The sequence below is a fragment of the Vigna unguiculata genome, chromosome 10, assembly GCF_004118075.2.
Source record: "Vigna unguiculata cultivar IT97K-499-35 chromosome 10, ASM411807v1, whole genome shotgun sequence".
NCBI lineage: Eukaryota > Viridiplantae > Streptophyta > Magnoliopsida > Fabales > Fabaceae > Vigna > Vigna unguiculata.
In genome coordinates, this window is record NC_040288.1 from 7908044 (window position 1) to 7910002 (window position 1959).

Consider the following 1959-nt stretch of genomic DNA (forward strand, 5'->3'; position numbering starts at 1 on the left):
AATTTTAGAAAGACTAGAAATCATACAAAAACTAAAATCAAAACACGTTCATTTGGAAAAGATTAAAATATATTTAACAAAAATAAAAGTAATGAGTATTGTTATCAAATCATGTCATAATCAACGAAACAATCATAAAGCTAACAAGAGTAAGTATATACTTTTGGTTCAAGATGGTATATATCATCACAAGCAAAATTTTGAAGTGGAATTAGGTTTACACGTTGAAACTTCAATACATGCATAATATATACAGTGAGCAAAAAACAATATCCCTCTCTACACGCCACCATCCACCAAACTAAACATAATTATAAACTTAGAAGTATCCTTTTTGTGCAATTCTAGTTAATTGACAACATAATTTCAACACATTTTTCAAATTATATACTCTCATTTTGCCTCATTAAAAATAAAAAAAAAATCTAATGAGTCTAGATTCTTAATTGATTTTTTTTATCTTGTCCTTTTGTGGCATCTTTAAAATAGATAAATATATTAAAAGTTCAAATATAGTTTAATCTCTATACTTTTATAAATAATTATTATAAAATCATACTTCAAATGCCAACAAAGTTTAAGAAAGATTCAATCTATAAAAATAAAAACCTAATCATTCCATAAATTTATAGGAAAGTTAAGACAGAACAAACAATCATTCCTTCACTATATAGAACAAATGACCCTTTGGCCATGAAACAAATACATCTTCATAAACATCAAAACAGGTATTTACAATTGCACAATACAAACATGCAAACAAGCACAAGACTCCTTTAGGGTTATCCATGCTTGCAAGCTCAAACCAGGACCAAACTTGATCCAAACTGGATCCATTGAAAGAGTCAAACTTAACTTGAACACTTAACAATAAGGCATTAACAACATTCATGTACTGAAACATGATGATGATGATGATGTTCATGTTGGAACTCTTGGGAGATTCAAGTTACAAGAAGGGGATCGATCAGAAGAAGAAACCATGACTTGGGTTGCAGAAGAACCAGGCTTAGAAGAGGAAGAAGAAGAAGAAAGTACATATTCTGATCCAAACAGAGAGGAAGCAGAGGTTTGAAATCTGCCTGAATCACCTGGAAGCTTCATGTATGAGTAAGAAGGTGAGTCACAAAGCCATGAACCTATTGGCCCTTGTCTTCCATTCTTGTACTGCATTATAGCTTTGTACACAAAAGGAATGAGACCCTCCATTTTTATGTCTGAAAAAACAGAGCAAAACAGAGAAAAACAGGGGAAAAACAGAGAAAGTGAAAGATTTTTTTGTGAATTGGATTGAGGGTGAGAGGAGAGCAGAGAGGTTCTTGGGTTTAAAAGTGTGTGTGATGACGTGGAGTAATAGCATGAATTGGATTCCAACTCTTCACGCTAAGCCAGAAACATTTTGAAAGCTCTTTGCCAAAAACAAAAAATCTCATTGGAATCAAATTTTTTGTTCATCCCACTTTTTTTTCATTATTATTGTTTTGGTGGTTTGGCTTGATGGGGTTTCAGCTTTTAGAGTAAGATTGGTTGGTTTGATATGATTTTTTGTTTTGAATTTATCCACCATTTACCTTGGATTATATCTCTAATTAGGGAGTGCATTTCTAATTTCATTATTATTGTTTTATTCTCCAATATTCTTTTAACTTAATAGAAATCCTAATTTTTTTTTATATATAAAATTTACTAAATGGGTCCTCATGTATTACGTATTTTCTCCCTCTTATCATCAATTTCTTAGTTTATTCCTTAAAACGTCTTCAATGTCATCAGTTTATGATACTTGTTTTAACTATCTTATCTTCTCTTAAAGCAATTAAAGAACTTCTATATCCTCTAATCATATTTAAATTACTCATATATAAATTATATTCAATAATAACTTGAAAAATTCACATTTATTTATTTACACTTAATTTTGTTTCAAATAAACCATAACCGCCACATGTTCCAACCCAT

At 30.2% G+C, this 1959-nt stretch overlaps 1 protein-coding gene across 1 annotated transcript; it reads right to left on the reverse strand.

Annotated features, from left to right (window-relative positions):
- Nucleotides 1–637: 637 nt before the first annotated feature.
- LOC114166442 lies at nucleotides 638–1448 on the reverse strand. Its single transcript, XM_028051177.1, has one exon. It carries the CDS (start codon nucleotides 1207–1209, stop codon nucleotides 922–924), a length of 288 nt encoding a protein of 95 aa, XP_027906978.1. The 5' UTR covers nucleotides 1210–1448; the 3' UTR covers nucleotides 638–921.
- Nucleotides 1449–1959: the final 511 nt, after the last annotated feature.

Bases quoted from the DNA above. Each gene is read 5' to 3' on its own strand.
- LOC114166442 (XM_028051177.1), bottom strand. From the start codon at position 1,209: ATGGAGGGTCTCATTCCTTTTGTGTACAAAGCTATAATGCAGTACAAG.